The sequence below is a fragment of the Seriola dumerili genome, unplaced genomic scaffold (assembly GCF_002260705.1).
Source record: "Seriola dumerili isolate Sdu_G_001 unplaced genomic scaffold, Sdu_1.0 BDQW01000105.1, whole genome shotgun sequence".
Classification (NCBI taxonomy): domain Eukaryota; kingdom Metazoa; phylum Chordata; class Actinopteri; order Carangiformes; family Carangidae; genus Seriola; species Seriola dumerili.
In genome coordinates this window covers 1,902,126-1,920,220 of record NW_019174360.1, presented here as the reverse complement: position 1 = coordinate 1,920,220, position 18,095 = coordinate 1,902,126, and the positions used below count along the sequence as shown (strand labels likewise).

At 41.7% G+C, this 18,095-nt stretch overlaps 1 protein-coding gene across 1 annotated transcript in view; it reads right to left on the bottom strand.

Moving 5' to 3' along the window:
- zranb3 (zinc finger RANBP2-type containing 3) overlaps window positions 1–18,095 on the bottom strand; it is a 73,828-nt gene that overhangs the window by 1,227 nt on the left and 54,506 nt on the right. Inside the window, exons 17-21 of the mRNA XM_022746473.1 lie at window positions 15,276–15,418; window positions 8,564–8,704; window positions 4,987–5,145; window positions 3,822–4,014; window positions 164–295 (exon numbers count right to left, since the gene is read on the bottom strand). Coding sequence (XP_022602194.1) covers window positions 164–295; window positions 3,822–4,014; window positions 4,987–5,145; window positions 8,564–8,704; window positions 15,276–15,418 — 768 coding nt within the window. The remainder of the gene's footprint in view (window positions 1–163; window positions 296–3,821; window positions 4,015–4,986; window positions 5,146–8,563; window positions 8,705–15,275; window positions 15,419–18,095) is intronic.

Genomic DNA, 18,095 nt, shown 5'->3' with positions numbered 1-18,095 from the left:
CCGCCATCGCACATGATCCTCAACATGAGTGATGAGACTTTCTTTTTATACGTGGATAAAGGAGAGGTCCATCCACTGTGCACCTTAAACGTTAGATAAATTGCCTTGGCCCCTTAAGCCCTTGCGGTTGTTATGGGTGCAGCGATGCGGAGTGCGCACGTACGGCTTTGTGGCAGACGGTGCAGAGCGTCTGCAGGTTGTCCAGAGAGCACTGCCCGCCTCCGCTGTAGACCGGCCGGATGTGGTCGACCTGCCAGAAATCCCCTTCGACCGGAGCGCGGATCATTTCATTCAGCTAGAAACACACAGAGAGAAGAAGAAGAAGAAGAAGCGGTGAGCGTCTCGGTGCACTGACTACCCTCGGATGTTTTCATAAAGCGCTCTAAATTGCCAAAAACAAGCTGTGATTGCGCTGCCCTTCCTAAACCATCCATCTATGCTGGAGTTAATTTTTTGAACTGATGTTATTTCTTCAGCGGAGCTCAGTGTTTCTGAGTACTGTAGTGACCTAAATTGTTGTTTTACAGCACACAAATGCACAAACACAAAATCAGTCATATCAAACAAATCTCTGCACCGCAGGGGCACTTCTGCATTGTGCTTCACAATAACAAAAAGATAAAAAACAAATGAGACAAGCAAAGCACATGAATGTCAGAAATCTACAGCGGTAAATAATGAAAACAAAACGCAGGAGGCTCCTGATAAAGGTTTAAATGCTGAGATTAATGTAAGCCCATGTGACTGTGAGGATAAGACCAGTTGATGAAAACAATAATTGCACTGAATCGATGGCAGTGAACTTTGGCTTTCTATTATCCATCGCATCCAACAGATGCCTCAGGAGCAGCCATATAAATCACCAAAATGCTTATGGCCTACATAATGGGCAGCTGTTGGGAAACTTAATCAGTGAGCAGTTGTGAGTCTACCAGACAAAGACAGAGAAATTAGGTTAAATAAACCACAGGGAATAACATGCTACAACAGAATATATGCTCCTAAATTCCTCAACTTTTTATCACTCTTTTTGTTTTGTTTGTTGCTGTAGGACCAAATGTGTAGATCATTTTCTTTGCCTCTGAAGACTAGTCCGCTAAACTAAGACAGTGAGCAACACCTGCTAAAGCATGTGACTGATGTTATGTGAGTTTTTATGTACTTAAAAACAAACCTAACCTCACCTGAACCCAGACGCCGAATGTTAGCATGTTAGCACGCTAGGATGAACGCTCGAGCTAAACATAAGCATGTTTAACATCGTCATTGTGAGTCTACAAAATGGTTATACACTGCCAGAATATAAAGTGCGATAAACAGCTGTTAATGCTAACGCTAGCTACGTAGCAACAGCCAAACTCACAAATAGCTCCTTGAAAGCAGCTGCTTTATGTTTTGTAAGGTTTCCTTACTAGTCCTGATTTAGCACGCTAGGATGAACACTGTCAACATTCGAGCTAAACGTAAGCATGTTAGCACGCTGATGTTAGCATTTAGCTCAAAGCTGGACAGCCTCAAAGTCTGTCAACTCTTAGTCTTGTTTATATAACATGTCTTGATGCTAGTTAATGGTGTAGTGCATTATTGATTAATTAATTAAAAATTTTTTTGATGAATTGATTAGTCATTAAGTCGACCAAATGCTATGTAGCAACAGCAAAGCTCACAAATAGCTCCTTTAAAGCTTTACATTTTCAACATAATTGCCTGGCAACAACTTCTCAATGAGTTAAATGTACAGCATACCTATCTGTTTAATGTCACTCATTTAATTCAATCACACAGGAGATGCAGATAAAAGGAAGGAGATGAATTTGATTTTGAAGCTTTGACACAAAAGCTGACCTTGCTGGGGCCTCGTTTTTTTCTATGTATCTTTACAGCACCGGATTAACTGAGGTCTAGTGGAGCAGGGAGGAGACACTGTGAACAAAATGACCTGGAAACTGAATTACCACAATCTTGTATTTTGAAAACCTGAAAAGAAATAATAAGGAGAGAAAGACAGAAACAGAAAAAAGAAAAAGAACAAAGAAAGGACGACAGACTTAAAGAGAGAATACAGAGAAAGCAAGTGGAAGAGCAAAGGATGATTGAGAGAATTAGAAACAGAGAAAGAGAAGTCTGATGGGAGGAGTTCAGGGCCAAAAATCCATTTTCCTGCTTTGAGTGCTCCTCTGCCGACATTAAGGCAGCGAGCTGGAATTGATCCCAACAGATTTAAAGACCAGGCATGCTCACGAGGGCAGAGTTCACATCCCCACACACACACTCATACACACACACACACACACGCTCACACATTTCAGTCAATTCAACCTGCTTTTGTGTGAAAACCATGAATCTTGCTGCACCAGACCCCGCTACTACACACTTACACACATCGAAATTCTGCTTACAGGCACCTAAAGGCCATAATACAAACCGAAAATACGCACACACACACACACACACACATCAAAATACATATACATGCACAATACGTACACACCCTAAAGTACACAGCAAGACCCGTATACACATGTACACACACACACACACACCAGAACCCCCAGCATGAACCAAAGAATGAGCCTATAATCTTGAGGCTCCTCCACCGCTGCGGCGTCTTATCATGTGGCTGAGTTTGTTTCCTCTAAAGCTCGGTGCATCGATTGGTGCTGATGCTGCTGCCGGCGGCACTGGGAAGGAGGGTGGGTGAGTGTGAGTGTGTGTGTGTGTGTGTGTGTGTGTGTGTATAAGGGGAGGAGGAGGGAGGGGGGAGGGGGGAGGGGGGCTGGCTTTGCAGGATAACAGCCAACCAAATCAAACAGGCTTACTGGTCGAGGCCTGGCACTGGGAGAAAAAAATCAATGGGCCCAGCAATCCATTTACTGGGAGCTGGCCCCTTGGAGTGCAGATCAACCTGTGTGTGTGTGTGTGTGTGTGCATGTGTGCGTAGGTGGGTGGGATGGAGAGCACAGGGCACTTTTATTTTTGCACTTACACAAACACAAAGACAAAAAAAATGGCTTCCCTTGTCAGTTATTTAGCTCACATCAGGAGACTGGTGTTAGCCATGATGGGTGTATTGTAGCGTGTTTTAATATTGTCGATCCAATAAACTATTATATACAACGTTATTGGCTTGTTAATACTGATGCAACAACATGTGAGGTACAATGTACTGTTCTAGTAGCTTTAGCTAATTTTAACTACTTCATATAAAGTTATTTTATGCCAGTGGTTCCCCGCTGAGAGGTCGTGACCTTTCCAAAGATCAAGATAAATCTGAGGGATCATCAGGTGATTAATGAGAGACCAAAAAAAAAAAAACACAAAGTTCTGCAACTCAGATTTGTTTGACCTTTTCCCTGATCTTTTCATTTTAAATCTTTGGATCTCAACCAGTTATTAAAAAGAACTTATCAAAGAAATTTAAAGGGAAAATGTATCATATTTTCAATGTAAAATCTTTAAACTTTAAAGAGATAAGCTTGATATTTTTCTTCTGAGAAGCGATCTATTATCTTTGTTTAATCAATATTTGTTTTTAGCAGCCTTTAACGAACACCATTTCCCATAAGGCCTAGATGTTTACAGGCAGCTTGAGAGGTGAGTGGAGGTTTAGTTTGTTTTTCAGACAGCAGAGATCACAGCTAGGATGTTGTAAAAATGCCTTTAGAGGAGAGCGAAACCAGGTCCCCATCATGTAAATACCTGCTTGTAGTTATTTTCATGGGAGCTGTAGTTTTTTCTGTGCATGCAAGTCTCCTTTTATTAGCTATTATATATTTGTATCTTATAAAATATCATTGGTTTCCTTTGCCCTGGTGTCCAACCTGTTTGAGTGACAGCTGGGCGAGCCAGGTGTTCTCCAGCATCTCCTTGCGCTGGGAGGGCAGAGCGTCGCGGACCCTCAGGAACAGGTCGTGGGCGTGGAGGCCGCAGTGCTGACAGATCCCCTGCTCCGTCTCCAGCACCCGAGAGCGCATGTACGTTTGGCTGGAGCGCAGCTGGAACTCCTCCTGGCACCTACAGGCGGGAGAACGTGGAAAACATCTGGATTTTAATCTACACATTTACATTTTGAACATTAAAATTCCTCCTTGTTTATTTTCATAAACAAAGGAAAGTCATTATGTTTTTCACTTTCGTCTGTGCTCCTTTCTGCGGAATCATGTGTTAAATTTTGATAACATCCAGGCGGAGAGAAGTGAAGTATCTCACCTTGACTGAATGACCTGCATTTGGCTCTTGAAAGCCACTTCAGGAAATTGAATTTCTACCTTAAATAGGTAGCAAGACTAAAGGGACGCACGGGCGCAACACATTTTATGAGACGTAAGAATTTAGCTGACAGTCTTATTCAGACTGAGCGAGTGAGAGCAGGAAAGGGTGAAGGGGTCTTGCTCAAGGACATAAAGACATTTCAGACAATGAACCAACAGCATTTCTCCATTTTGTGTTAAAGTATTCTTTATATTGGTGTTAAAATGCAGAGATTAGGATTTGAGGACGGTTAGGGAATGTGCCATTATAACAGTAAGAGCTGCGGTCTGACAACGTCCTCCAGTCATCAACAGCCATCTTATTTCTACAAAGCAAACCAAGGTGAATTTATCATTGTACTGTTGTGTTTTTGGGTTTGTTTTGGTGCACAAACTCTCAAAGCTTCGACTATAATTGAATTTCTTGGTGCCAGATGGGTGGGCTTTGGCGCAGAGAACAATGAGTTGTGGAAAGTTTAATAAATTACATACGCAAACTGTTGGAAAGTTAATTTAAGATGCTCCTTCTCTGATTGACAATTTACCAAAGACTGCCTGAATTGTCCCATCGCAGTAAACTCCACCCATCTGGTGCTCCGAGCAGGGAGTGCTGAGATTTATATACGTCTGCCGTTTTACACAAGTTGGCTCCACACTTTTTTTTATAACTTTTTAAACACCTCTCAACTCTGGAAAAACGTCAAATTCATCCCTTAACTGGATGTGTTTACAATACCTGTGGCTGCAGAATCGAGTGTCCCAGGCCCCACCGGTGGAGGAGCAGGCCTGCTGGCAGGACAGACACAGGGGGACACCTTCAGTGTCCACAGCCTGCAGGTAACCAGCCTGTGCTGATGGCTGCTCCTCCACTGTCTTACAGTCCTCCTTGTCCTGCCTGCACAAACAGAAACAAGAGATTGACTCCATTTAGACACTGGGACAAAGGGCTGGGTTCATTCCTTGGCTGCTCAGTCTCATCTTTACCTTTAACCTCAAAGAGATTCCAGTTTAAAAGACTGCCAGTGTTTTGTTTGTCCAACTGGTTACCTTACCCCAAAATCTATCTCAAGACAATTGGAACCTAAACCTTGCATGTGGGCTTTTGTATGGGGGTTGCAGTTTAAGCTACAGCACTTCAAACAGTTGAAGTGTTAGTTGAAGTTGAAGCACTGTCAGGATCTGGAGTGTCTGTTGAATTATATACAATTATCTAATTATCTCCTCTCTGTCCTCATTCTGCAGGTATCTCTGACTCTGGAGCGGCAGGATATGATAAATTCAGCATCATGTAAATCTCCACAGCAGAGTCGGGTTTCATGGGGAAAAGCAGAACCGACCGGAAAGCATTAATGCATGACAAAAGGTGGTTCTCTTTAAGGGTCACAACATCGATTTTAAACATAAAGGTCATTTTACTCGTCGTGGAGACTACGATTCAGCCTCTGAGAACAGTTGTAAAATGTCCTCCGTGGCTCTGGAGGAGCTTTCTAAAGTGTGAGAAAATAACCCTGATGATCGGGGGCCATCTTGACTTGGGCCTACGACTTTAAATAGTTGATAGAAAATCTCTACCAGACCAGAGGCATGATGTTTAAAAGATGAAGGCGTTTAGGAGGAGGCAGGAGATACTAGTGGGGTTGCATGATGGGAAATTTCTAAAGTTTGACGAACGCTACGCACTAAAAGTCCGATCCCCCTTACTTTACACGAGTGCAATAATAAACTGCTGCAGTTACCCTTTAAAAAAAAAAGACAACAGAGCGATGAGAGTGATTCTGTTATTGTGATGCAGAAATATAAATGACCCAGAATTTATCAAGCTAACAGGTAAACACAGAGGATTTGTTGAATTTGCATTGACAGTAAACAACATCAAACAGCGAAATTTAAAAGAGGGGAGATCAGAAAACAGAGACGTTTTTGTAAAATATGATAAAATATACTCATGAACCTGGGGAAATTATGAAAGCCTGTCTCTAATATGAGCCTTGTTATTTAAGAATTTATGACAGGTCAGTGTACATGCTAACACTGTAGGTCTAAATACACACAAATTCACAACTATTTCCAGTGTCAGAAGATAAAGTGCAGCACATCAAATGCTGCTAAATACATTTATTTACTGTCTATATATTTAATCTATGTTTATACGATAAAGTTTTGATGGACATTTTTGCACTAAATTTCAAAGAGAAGATACCTTGACCCGTTTGACAGACATCAATCTGTAATGTCTGAGTGTAAACCTCGGCTCTTTCAACATCAGCAGAACAGCAAACACAATTCAATATCTATTTACCCAATGAAAAAAATCTGTGCTTGCTTTGTGCGCTGCAGATGCAGAGTTGAGAGACCTATGGCTGTGTGAACTGTCTATATACTGTGTGTGTGTGTGTGTGTGTGTGTGTAGTGTGGATGGGGATCCAGAACATTTCAAGTATGTGTATGTGCGCGCCCTCCCCTTTTGGCAGAGGACGGCGAGTTTGGGCATTTGCCATGTTGTCCCAGCAGGGTGCTAGAGCCACGATGGAGGGGACAGATGGACTAAATTCTCTTTCCCCGTGGTTTACAATTCAGACAGACAGAGAGCGGAACAAAGAGCCAGAGAAACGGAGCGCTACAGAGGGAGATTTAATCATTGAAATGGAGAAGAAAAAACCCTCTAAAAAAAGGAACCTCGCCGCTTCAAAGTTGAGAAGATACCAAAAACTGGAAGTACCGAGAGACAAAACGCTGTGCCAGCAACGTCTTGTGGATGAAAGAGAGACCGAAATAGACTTTTTACTGGTGCGCCCAAACTGAGACTGGTGAAAACATGGCACAAAAATTAATCCAGAAGTATTTGGCTGAATGTTGAATGCATTAGCCAGAAAGCCACAATCAAACATCATATTCAAGAATGAATATTTGTTAAAATTAACTAATATATGTACTTTACATGAGGCTTCAAAGTCATTTAAATTCATATATGCACAAAGCAAGTGAGCATGTTGGCAGCTCTACATCGCAGCATGAGGTAACTCTCTGAAAACTCATACTTCAAACCCCAGAAATCACGCAACATGCCTTCAGCAAACGGCACACAGCCTGCTAATGTTTACCACTGCGGCTCATCTCTGATGCTTCATACCAAAGGAAACCAAAGGCACTTGGGGGGGGGGGGGCTGGTTAAGTCCACCTGTCAATGGATGGAGCGCTCGCTCACTGTTGGTCAGGAGGCAGAGTCGATTTTATACATTTTTTGTTTTACGTTGTCGCTTCTTGTGGAGAACAAGGTGACGACACCGGACCAGTGCATCTCAGTTTGAGCATTAGCAATATTAAATATTTATATTTCCCAGAGTAAGCTATTGTAAATGTGTTTTAATAATCCTTAAATCAGCAATACCCATCACATAAATCGCAGGTTTTTGGTTTTAAGTTCCAGATTCCAAATAATGCAGGGACATTTTACTGTTCCTTCAAAATAAAAGTTTGACATTTTGGGAAATAGCTTTATTGTGTTAAATTATCAAATTATCTTTTCACGTTACGATGCTACCTAATAGCATGTTACCTACAATTCTTTGTTACAGAAATGGTATCGTTGAGATTTTAACAGTACTACTTTTAGCAATACTGCTTATTGATCTGGTACTCTTATCGCTACTGTTTGTTATTTTGGTTTCGGTATCCATCCCTACTCCCTGAAATGCGTCCTTCGTTTTCCGGGTCAACGAAGGATCCAGTGGGTGGATCGTTCGCAGCCAAAAACTATCCCAAGAATCATTGCTCCCCGGCGATTAATCACTTTTCAAAAAGAGAATATGGCAGACTCCGCAAATAGCAGTGAACATGTGTGTGTAGTTGTGTGTACATGTGTGAGTGTGTGTGTGTGCATGTGTGAGTGTGTGTGTGTGTGTGTGTTCATTGCAGGTTTCCATAGCGATATCCCCTCCTGCGGTGAGCTGGCCGTTGCATCTCAACCCAGTAGATTGTATTATGATCTATATTTACTGTACTAACACAGTGAGTGGGCCTTTGTGCCTCTCCCACAAGGCACATACAGATCTCCATGGCGACAGCTGAGGGAAGGAAAATGAAAATACACTGAATCCCAAAGAGGAAGCCACATGATGAGACAAACTAGCTTCATGTACAGACCATGAAACCTTATCTTGAAAAACCACAAACGAGTGCACGAGTATATATCAAATGCACCGCTGTTGTCGTTTTTACACTCATCAGATGTAGAAAGATTTTGAGCTTGGAGGATATTTCCTGACGACTTTTAAAGACCTGAGGACACCCACGCGTTTGCCCCTTTAACCTACCTCTCTGAAGCAGGTGGTGTTAATGAAGAGGCAGACCTCCTCTTTGTGAAGAACTTTTCCTTAGCGACCAGTCGGACGCTGCCCCCCTCCTGCTGGACCTTGCTCAGGGAGGCCTGGGCTACTTCGTCTCTGCTGAGGTACCTGTGAAAATGGGATAAACAGGGCTGTGAGGGAGCGGAGGATTTTGTAGATGTTATATAACAGGAGAGCCCGATGAAGAGAGCTGATTCACATGTCGAGCGTTGGGGGAGCAGTTGCAAGGAGATGGATTCATAAACTTTCTCTTGATAGCATTAGCACCAGGTAAGATAGGAAAATTTAATGTTGCACAAACCTGCTGGTTATCTTTTTGGGAGTGTAATCCTGGGACTCACTCACATCAATATAACACACACACACACACACACACCAACACCCACAGATTTGCCAAAACAGTGCAATGCCAGATGCACTTTTATATTTTTCTTGGCACAAATCTGTGCTTAAACGCAGAAATTCCTCCTTTCATTGCTTATTTTCTATTCTGTTTGCGTGCTTATATTCTGTTTGTCCTCTTCCCCTGCTGAATCCCATTACTATTGCTGCTGCAGCAATCTAATTTCCCCACAGGCATCGTCAATCATCTAATCTAATCCATCTACCCCACTACTGTTTTTTATGGCCCCTTGTAATACAGATGCTAGGTGTGCAAGTCGAAAATTGCATGAAACACTACATGTCAATCTGGGCGGGATTAAAATGACCCAAGGATGTCAGAGTTGACAAGAAATACAGGAGGGGAGCTTGAAGGGGGGGGATCACTGACTTCTTTGTTCTGAGTGTAAGAAAATGCTCTGCATCCTCAGAAAAGAGAGAAAATGTCCCCAGGTAACATTACGGCTTTCCAAAGAGGAATGATGTAACAAACTAATAGTCCCAGCGGAGCAGTTATCTTTTCTATTTCCTCCTCTACAGGGAGGTCGGACTTCATATTAGCGGCTCATCCAGTCACACAGGTGAAATTAAATACAACTGGAGTTTTTACAGTTATTTTATAGATATTTAATAAAAGCCATCCAAGGTTTTAAGTTCCATCCATGTGGTGTCTGTGTGAGGATTTTTGCTGTATGTGTGACATTTTGCTGCGTACTTCATTCTAATTGGATAACAGCCAAAAATTCAGCCTGTGCGTACGAAGGCTGTGTGGTTTTATTTTTTTTTTAACCCGGTCCAAGGCTCTTCGAGTTGTTCAGCTGCTGTTTCCAAGCTGCATCTTCTGCTCCTGAAGTAAGAAAACCTCAGTCAAGATCACAGACACTTGTAGCTCCACTAATATCTAAATATCCAGCCTTGGAGTTTAACCTTACTCCGTCTGATTTTATGAGGATGATAGTTTTGTTTTTAATCTGTTTTTTTGTTTAGCAGCCTTTAGGAAACTCTATATCTTCGCTGGATAAACACATAAGAGGTGTATATAAAGATAGACGTAGCTTCTGTGACGTCACCCGCGGGTTTCTGAAGAGCGGTTTTAAAGCTCAGAGCGGTCCGCTGCACCGTCGCCATCTTGGCAGAGCCCCGACTCAGCCTGGGAAAAGACGTGGGGGCGTGTGTGCATACGCTCACCCGCCTGTCACTCAAACCAGCCACGTCCTCAATTATACATAACTTTAAGCCTTAATAAAATCGAAACGGGTGAGCTGTATATGAGAGAGGAGAGACTGGACGGAGAGACAGGAGGCAGCCGCGGCGTGTTGTGGCTGTTTCACAGACAATCAACTCCGGTGATGAAACTGTTCACTAATTGTCGTGCGAATCAATAATTAATGGTGTATTTTCCGAGCACTTGTTCTGACAGCTACGTCAATTCTTGAACTTAGTTTGTTGAAACTTTATTGCTGGAGGACAAACAGTCGCTCTGCCACCGCTGAAATAAAATCAATATCTGGCTCGGCTCCTAGAACTATAAGGCATGTAGAAAAATAAACTTACACTGTTTAACTACAAAGAAACATTTACTGCACAGAAACAGACATAAAAATTGCCTGTGATCATATGTAGAATATATGACAAAGAATTTTGTCTCATCCCTTTACAGGAATGTAATATATACAGTATATGTACCTATATCAAGAGTGATGTTGCCATATAGTATTATTATCACATATATATATATACGTTATATAAGTTTATAACATATATGAAATACCCATAGTAAAATTTGTATATGTTTTTCTTATGAATTTCTTATTAATTTTAAACATTTATGCCCATATATAAAATTTCTAATAGGTTTTATACATAATTATTGTTTTGTTTGTTTGTTTGTAATGTTTTTATTCTATATGTACATACATTTCATATATGGAAATTCAGTATATGTATATATTTTACATTTGCGTTTAGGTGAAATGTCGTCCATGCCACAGAATCAAAATGTCACAGAAACAAAACAAAACATGTGATCAGTTGAAATGTTCACAGCGGTATTTACCATTACCTATATTCTCCAACTGAATGGACAATCAGCGGCTTATTGTAATCACTTTATATGAAAAGAAATTTGAATACAAACGGGTTATTTAATTCTACTTGGATGATTTCATGATGCATTTCTATGCTGATTACTAATGAAATACTAGCCTCCATGAAACACCCTGCTATTCGAAGAGGAAGGTAGTGCCTCTATTAAACTCTGCTTTTAGTGTTTCTGCCCTGCAGGCTGTGTAGTGGCATTTTAATGCATTTCCAACACCTCCATCTGGACAGAATACTTTCTTTGGGAGGGAGATGGAAAGAAGGTAGAAGGAGGAAAAAAAAAAATACTGATGACAGGAGGCAGAAAGTGGAAGAGGGAGACACATCAAAGGGGAGAAGTTTCTGTGGAAGCTGAGGGGAGATGAGGAAGAAGGTAAGTCTCCATCAAACACAAGAGCTTCCTTTGCTTCAAACAGTCCCAGCACAGAGGCTGCATGAAACGAGATACCTTACACTAAACTGGTGTCCAACTGTGCCTCTGGGAGAGTGTGGACTTGTGTGTTTGCATGTTCTTATGCAGCCAGCAGCTTGGACGGGTAATTCTGTGCATTAAGGTGTCTGCTGCTCCTTCCCAATGCATTACATTTTCAGCCACGACTCAAACCTTCAGGTTCATCCTTCTGGGAAAACCGTGGTTAATTTGAGACGAATATAAAACAGGAATAATTTTAGAACTTTTTCCATTAGGAGGTACATGACCAATACTAATTGTTTAGTCCAGTAAAATGCTAAATATGATGTATTAAAGCTGCCCTCTAGAGTTTTTGGCATGTAAAGGAGCATAGAAATGTGCCAACAAAAGGCAGCGAAGAAGAAACCTGCAAGCTATTAAACATGGATGCATGTTTTAAAATATTTAAAAAGGCAGTTTTGCTTGTTATAAACATAATTTTGTTTGTTCACATCTTTGGGAAATTCACATTTCCCTTTCTTGCCAGAGTTAGACAAGATGATTGATACCGCTTCAGACTGTATGCTAAGTAAAGCTAACTTAGTTTAGCATAAAGATTAGAAACAAGGGGAAGTAGCTAGTCGGGCTCTGTCCAAGAGAAACAGAATCCACCTATCAGCGACTCTGAAGCTCAGAAATTAACATGTTGTATCTTATTTATTTAAAGTGCAAAAATATCAATTTACAGTTTTAAGGAGGGTTATGTACCGGACTGTATGTCTGGGCTCCGCTGGTTGCTTGGTAACGCCTTTACTGCTGGTGAGAGTTTCATATTTAAGAAGAAAGCAAACGAGGATTTTTAAGTATTTTAAAATAATCCTCAGTAGTTAAATTAAATTAAATTTAAAAATGTCACACAGAGTTGTGCGTTGACAAAATGAGCAGCTGATATGATTTGTACTGGATTATCTGGACATGGTTTTCTGCAGGTAGCCGTATGATGCACAGCTGCAGGAGTGCTGCTGCAGGCCTGTGGCAGCAGCGGGTTGCTGACGGCGTACCTGCAGACCCGCAGAGCTGCAGACAGCAGCGGCTCAGCACCGGGGCCAGACCCCGCTCGGCTGTGTGAAATCAAGCTAACGAGCTGCTGCGCTCTTACACGACACATACTGCAACGGTCAGCCTCAGAAGAAGAAACATGGAGGTGCATATGTTGAACCATTAACCTGGCAGAGTTTAAGTTAACATAATAGTGTACAACAAAAATCAGTGTATTATAAACATGCAGTATCAAAAATCAGGCTCTGATATGATGAGAAGAAGTTAGAAGTTCAGTTTACTCATCATAAGACGGACGGTTTTTTGTGGCTCTGGAGAAGCTGCGAAAACCATCTGCCTTCTCTCAGTTTTGGCTTGAGACTTCAAATGTACAACAGAAAGCCTGTTTGTTTCAAACTGGGCGGGTGGAGTTTGAAAGATGTGGGCATTTATCAGGGAGGAAGATGCTATCAAGTTGCATAATGGGAAGTGTAGGATCCAGTGTTTTTTTGTTTTTCTTTTTGTTAGTGTGATTCATTCTAGGAACTAAAATTCGGGATATCTTGGCTGCTCTTGCTTCGATTTCGACTTTTCTTTTTAAAGTCTGTTTCTCACAGATTCCCCAACATTATGTAAGTGCTGCACTGAATCGCTGGAGCTTTAATGTAAACTGCTATTATGACACGATGTCAAGCGCACTACATATTCTCAACCTAATGTTTTCATTACTTATTATGTTGGTTTATACTATCCGTCTCCACTTACATTACATTACTTAAATTTTATCTTATTTTTATATTGTTGGCTGATGTACACAGTGAAAATAAATAAACAGTTAATTACATTAAATTAGCAATATGTAGAAAAATCACATTTGTACATGAAAAAAAAATCATGTGCATTTCTTTATTACGATGGCATATTATAGAAGCAATAAATCATTCATAGCCACTGTTTGCTGTAATTTCAGCAATGAAGCGTGCTTAGGCAGGATGCAAACCGGATTAAAAATCCTCTTGACTCGTCTAAAATCACTGCAAATCACCACGAGTGGCTCACAGCGAAAATATCCACAGTGTTGGAAACCCCGGCAAAGTGCATTAAGTTTGAAGTAGTTGAAAACTGAGCGTCTCAGTGCTGCGAAGGTGAGCCGTGATCGCCCCGCTGAGCAGAAGCTGGAGCTTGATTGGTTCTGATTAGTGAATAAATCAAACAGGTATCAAATCAAGCCGGGCCAATTGCCTCCTACTCACACCTTGATTAGGTTCATGCACCCAAACACGTTCCCCCGGTTGAGAAACACTCTCTCTCAGTTCCACAAACACATACACACACACACACACACACACACACACGAGTCTACCCTGTAATTGGCAAACTCTCCCAGCCTCTATCCACGCCAGCTGTAATTAGTGTGCCAGCAACAATGCTTGTTTGTCAAAAAACACACATGTGCACATGCACAGTGTTCATCCCATCCTCTCTTATCCCTCAGCTGACACCCTTTGATACACCCACACAGAAAATGCACACACACACAAATACTATTCAGCCTTCCATGACGCCTGGGGCAGTTAGTATTTACTAATCCGCTCATTTTGCTGTTAAATCTCACACATCGCTCCTTGAATTCTGACATAATGTTGGGAACTAATTCAATCCACCACTTCCACCATTTTAAAATTTAAACCAACGAGCACATTTCTTACTCACGAGGGGAAGACGTTTGTCCTCTTGTTTACAGATTTACAGATTTAATTGTGGAAATGTTTATTAATCTTTGAAGCGTTGTCTAAAACGACAACTGTTGCTAGCAGATTTTATCAGCTAGCTTGCTAATTGAGCTAACGACTGCTAGCTTGCTGATTAAGCTAGCTCCAAGAATTGGTTGAAAACACTGTTTCTGACCTTCTTTTGAATGTTTCCTGCTGACTTGTTTTTAAGCAAGAAACTTTAAATGAGAACGGTTACTACTACTTGTGTGATAAACGACTGAAGCTAAAGCTACATCCTCACCAGCTCCATGTTGACATGGAAACAGTATTTCATTTTTTACGTTACAAGAAAAAAGGTTCTCACACGTCATCTTTCCTCCGCTAATCCGGCAACCGTGTGTGTGACATCATCCAGTCCGTGACCGTTAGACCCCAGACTCTGCACCCCATTGCTTTCTTCACGGTCTCTCTTAAATAATCCCTCTTCACTTTCCCTTAGTTAGAGGTCAGGAGATACTACCTCACACATCACTTCCTACATTTGCATTTGTACATTTTTTCTATTCACTTACTGTGTATTTACCATTATTATTGTTATTATTATAGTAGTTTTTACTTTCTTACTTACTTTTTACTTTCCCTCTGGGGATCAATAAAGTTTTCCTGATTCTGATTCTGTAAATACGACGCAGTGGATGTGCTCGTCGTAGTTAGCTAGTTAGCCAGACATGCTAAAGATTGCAGGTTACTCTGGAGCAGTTAAACACACTCTTAAATCCATTCTTTCTGCTTTTGCTTGTGTGTTTTTTGGGGTTTGGAAAGGCTAAATCTCGCTCTGACTGTTCTCTACAAACACCACTCCAACATGTGGAGAAATCCATAGCTTGACAGAGCCGACAGGACTAGCCTCAGCTGCTATAGACTACGATTGGAAAATCACTGCCCTGAGGAGGGGTTTAGCAAACTATTAATTTGTACCAGAACGTTAAGCTAAGTTTTTGAAAGTCAAAGTAGCGTATTTCCTTCAAGAACATGTCTCCAGCTAGGATCTGACCTCTTGGTGCTCGAGTGAGGTCGCTGGGCAGAGGCCAGCTGCTGCAAGCCGAGAGTGGGGCTGTGGAAGAGGAGGCCGCTGCGACGAAGCAGTTTCTTCTTCATGGCTGCCAGGCTGCTCCACTCCTGAACGAACCTCAACACCTGCAGGGGGACACGACATTTATAGTCAATTTCAAGCTGGAACCAAAACCACTGGCGCCTTCATCTTCAACACAAATTGATAGTCTGGACATTGGAGCCTCCTCAAAAGCAAAAACATTTCTTTTTAACTTTTTCAATTTTGATAAAACACTTGGGCTGAAAACAAACAATCTGAACCTGCTGCGCACACATACACACTGATACACACAAGGAGACAGTTTTCCAGATAGCTGAACAAAACCCATCAAACCAAGAGAGAGCTGTATATGTTTTCAGCCAAATCAAGAATTCAAAGAAAATCCACTGGCAAAATAACAAATAGCACACGAAGCACCAAGGCCTAATGGGCAATTTACCTACATATATTACACTTGAGGAGTGTTTTTTTTTTTTTTTTTCCCATGAATGATACCTTCGCTCACAAAACGATTACATCTGCGAAGATAAAAACTCAATATGTATCATGCAGACACTTTTCAAAGCTATTACAACAGCCATTCTTGCTCTGCGGATGTTTTAACAGGTGAATCATGCACATTGTGACAGAAATATAACTTAATACTCCTTAAAAGCAAAGCACAGAAACTAACAACGATCCCAATATCACTGCGACAAGTTCCTTATTTTGTAACAGGAATAGATACAGAGTAGAACAAATTAAAGATAAGATAAGATAAACATTTTAAAGGCTTCAGCCACCTAGCTCGCACCTATTCCAACAGCCTGTGTGTGAGGCATTTAGGGAACATCAGTAAATTGGAATTACAGTCAAAGAAATTGGCAACAATGGAGTCAAAAAAAACAAAAACAAGAGTGAAACAGGAGTGAAAATCCACGTCATCCTATATATATGCACCACCAAACGTTAGTAGATAATAATACTGTATTATCCTCCTGCTGTAGTTTAAGATTAGGGCAATAAATTAGAGGCTGATATTATTACAGAAGCACTTAAGGCCAAGGGGAGATCAGGAGTCAAAAATACTGCAGACAGGATGGATGTGAAGTCATGACTGATCAATGAAAAGCTGCTCTACATACAGTACACTGGAGCCTCCTGACAGAAGTACAGTACAGGTAAAAGAAGCATATGTGATATACTGAGAAGTTTCCTGAGGCCTTACCCCAGAAGACGAGAGTCAAGGAGTCGAATCAGATGCGAAAAAGTCGTGACTGAGGAGGAGAGTGGGACGGTGTTTCCCACTTCCAGCCTCTCAAAAAGTCACAGGGGTTAATAGGTGAGTGTCAGACGGTGTGTGTGTGTGGGTGGAAACTCGGAGCGCTTTGATTTATCAAAGTGAAGCTGGACAAAGCTGTACGTTAATCATATCTACATCTCTCAAAGGAAAATGGGCAGTTACCGACAAGTACTGTGTGCGCATCCGAAGCCTGATACAATAGATCTGATTCCCTGCGTGCTCCGTATTTGTCCAAAAACTATTAAGACACGCAGTGTTTCACCGAGTGACACGTCCCTTCATCAAGACCCAATTACACCGGCATTTAAAAAAACATTTTCGCAGCGAAATCAGCTCATTCCGTGTAATTACAGTGCTCAGTTGATTCGCTCACAGGGACGAATTGAATTCAGGTTGACTTCATCTTTTGACACATGAATTAAGGCTGTTGATGAATCTTATTCTTCTGTAACTTTTGGCAAAAAACTATATATTCGAGACCCACTTTTAAACATTGATGTCTTCAGCAGGAACTGAACCATCCTGTAGGAACACACTGAAGAGGATGTACACGTTACACGATGTGACTATCATTTACGAGAATATATTATTTTTGTTTCACCTCCTTGAAAAGGACTTTATTTTAAGAAATACAGATTATTCAAACATGTTTTCTTAGGGAGCGCTTGGTCTCTGTGAGCGTGAGTTGAGTTGAGTTGATGAACCGCTGCCACCCCGTCCAAGACGTGCTGCTGCCCACGGTCAACCGCATGCTTAGTATTGATTCTGATGGACAATTGGAGTGTAACAGGGCGTAAATGATGGGTCAGAGGAGGGATGCAACTCACGCCTTCGTTTTACAAACCAACATAAACAACGTGACAGGTGGGGCGTCTGTCAGTGGCTCTATTACTGCCCCAGCAGATTGCAGGATTTAATATTAGCAGGTTGGCGTGTGGGGTCGTTTGGGGTGATGAGCCGTCTCCTTTAACGACCCTCATAAAATGGCACTTTCTCTTCTGCCGGTCTCCTTGGCTGCCTCAAACCCCCAAACCGCCCCCTCTCTTCTCTCCTCTCTCCATCACCCCCCAACCCACCCACCCACTCCTCCCTCTGCCCCTCCAGGCTCTGCAGTGGTGGAGGTGGGCGTCCACTCTCCACCTATCTGTCAGGCTGCTGATCTTCCTCCTCGTGATCAGCGGTGTCATTAGATTCACATGGCGGTGACACAAACATATCTGTTAGGTTTAATAACCCCCGCAGCCTCATCTTCTCCGGGTCAGAGGAAGTGGAGAGATAGCTCCACTGACTGTGATATCAAACTAAATTATCTTAGTCTAAAATTAAGGTGATCCTGAAGCAGCCTGTGGGCGCACACACACACACACACACACACACACTGACAAACACTCAACTACACTCGTGAGTATATGCAGAATTTCCCGTCATCTTGGAAACGGTGTAACGTCACAGCTAACCCGTCTCTCTAATCAATCATA